Source organism: Gavialis gangeticus, unplaced genomic scaffold (genome assembly GCF_001723915.1).
Source record: "Gavialis gangeticus isolate Ggan-Ray unplaced genomic scaffold, GavGan_comp1, whole genome shotgun sequence".
Classification (NCBI taxonomy): Eukaryota; Metazoa; Chordata; order Crocodylia; family Gavialidae; genus Gavialis; species Gavialis gangeticus.
The window spans coordinates 89,986,571-89,989,046 of record NW_017729025.1 but is presented as its reverse complement, the minus strand read 5'-3'; the positions used below and the strand labels follow the sequence as shown (position 1 = coordinate 89,989,046).

The following is a 2,476-nucleotide window of genomic DNA, read 5'->3' as shown; positions in this document are numbered from 1 at the left end:
GTGTGTGTGTGTGTGTGTGTGTGTGTGTGTGTGTGTGTGTGTGTGTAAATAACATGAAAGGGAAACATCCACTCCTTTCACCTTCATAATTTTTGTGACAAAATTTAAGTTCGTCCCAAGATGGTGACTAGGGGGTGGGGCACCTGTCAAGGGGCGGAGCTACCCATGCAGCCCTTGACAGCCTGCCAAAACTGGGTAAGCGGCCCTCCGTCCAAAATAATTGCCCTCCCCTGGATTAACCTATGGCTATGCTGAATGTTAAATAACTGCAGGACTTGTGCACAGTAGCTCATCTTATAATGAGTTGCTTTTAAAGTGTTTGACTTAGAATCATGGAGTTGGAAGGGACCTAGACAGATCATCTAGTCCGACTCCCTGCCATGGGCAGGAAGGAGCACTGGGGGTGGGCGGGGTCTTAAGACCCCAGCCAGGTGCCTATCCAGTCTCCTCTAATGACTTAAATTCATTATTCACACACAAAGAACTCTAAAATATTTTTTTTGAAAAATATTTAGCTTTTCCAGTTAATCTTGAAGGGAGCTTTGTTCTAGATGAGGGAGAAGAAATTTTGGCACCAAACTACCTACCATCTTGGCTATAAATTCTTATAACTGCAGAGGATGTGGCCATTATTTAATTCAGGGATCAGCAATCTACGGCACACCATTTGATCCAGTCTGTAGATGTGGGACTTCAGCAAAATTTAGTGGCGTGGACCGTCAGCAGGAGCAGGAAATGGGCAGGCACTTCTCCTGTGCCACCACAGGGAAAACTGGCAGTGGTGTCTGGGTCCTAGTGCCCTCCCACCTCTAACCCAAGCTGGGTCATTTTCACCTGCAGCCTAACAAGGTTGCCAACTGCCATCTTAATCTTTAGGACTTTTTATTTTTGTGTATTCAACATATGGCATTAGTTTATCACACTCAAGGAAGAGAACATGCTATTTGCATTTTTTTTGGGATGGGGAGGGGAGCAAGACAAACCAGTTGATAGAAATTGGAACGCCAGTCTTTTGATAAAGGACAGGCCTTTGAGAGTTCCATCCTTAACCCTTCTAAGCCACAGAGTTGTAAAATGTAGAACCAGTCTTGTTCAACTTGCCTATTTTTATATATTTCTGGCATCTATTTTCCTCTCCCCTCTTTCCTTCCTGTCATTCCATTATGATTAACTTGGTTACTCTCTGCTCTTTCTTGCCATTCTTCTTATGGTTCTCTTTTCTCATATCTACCTACTTTTTCCTTCACTTGTTCTAGCAGCACCCCAGAGCTGACTGCTCTGAACACAGCCAAGAGGAGAATGAAGCACTTGTTTAAACATACCTAGGTGGCACCAGAATGATGGCATTGTAACATGTTACATCTGGCCATTAATGTGGCTCTTTCTGTACCCATGTGTCTAAAGTGGTGTTTCTCAACTTTTTTGCGCACCAGTGACTTTCCCTTGAGTAACTTGCAGACCAGAGGAATGAATCTTTTGGTTTAGTTGGATGGGAACCTGATCAACCTGTCAGATTGTTAAACTATACCTAGCATCAATTCTGAATAGTTGCCTCCAAAAAATAGAAATTGGCCTTTTTGAAACAACATTGCCATTGAGTAATTGTCAAGTGCAGGTTTTGATTGGCCTGGATTTTTCCTGTAGGTTCAGGTGATGAGGATGACGATAACCTGAATTCAATCTTCCTGTAGGTTCAGATGATAACAACCTGAATTCAATCTTCTATGAGCATTTAACCCGTTCCCTTCAGCACAGCCTGTGTGGTGACCTTCTGCTTGGACGGTGGGGAAACTACAGTACTGGAGACTGCTTCATCCTAGCATCTGACTACCTCAATGCACTAGTACACCTTATAGAGATAGGAAATGGCCTGGTGACCTTCCAGTTGAGGGGGCTTGAATTCAGAGGTAAGAGTTTTACAGCTTAACTGTTTTAGACAAACTTACAGAGTTGGCTCTTGCTGTATCTTCTGTTATAGGTTGAACATACAGCAGGTCTGTGGTGCTACTGGAAGTTGGGGAAGGAGAAAAGGGGAGGCTAGGGGAAGGGTTTTTTCACAGCATTCTGGGTCATTTAGCCCTGATGGACATGGCCCTCTGTAGCAGGAGGTTGAGCAAGGGCTGATGCAACTCTGGTCACCTTGTGGCTGCTTGGTCCATTGCCACCACTGCGGTCATTATTTGGCTTGGCCTGCCCTCTTGCCCTGCCATCTAGAAGTGCCTTTCACTGCATGCCCTGGGCTGCATCTAGCCTGCAAGGAGCCCTGTGATCTGGATCCATCCCTGGACATAAGGTGAGTTTGACACTTATGTTCTGTTACCCAAGTGAGGAACACCAGGCTTCTCAAATTGTTACCAGGTTTTTCTTTTCCTCTTGGTGTAACAGAGTGATTGACAACAGCCTTTTTCCTTATAACTGATTAGCTTGTTTGTTCTTAGCATGACAAATTAGAACCAAGCAGTTCGTGTCTTTTGTT

General features: G+C 44.4%; 1 protein-coding gene across 6 annotated transcripts in view; it reads left to right on the top strand.

Moving 5' to 3' along the window:
* The window catches only part of PCNX1 (pecanex homolog 1 (Drosophila)), a 159,472-nt gene that overhangs the window by 122,794 nt on the left and 34,202 nt on the right, over positions 1-2,476 (top strand). For all 6 annotated transcript variants that reach the window (XM_019519142.1, XM_019519141.1, XM_019519138.1 and 3 more), the window contains one exon: positions 1,692-1,907. In XM_019519142.1, coding sequence (XP_019374687.1) covers positions 1,692-1,907 — 216 coding nt within the window. The remainder of the gene's footprint in view (positions 1-1,691; positions 1,908-2,476) is intronic.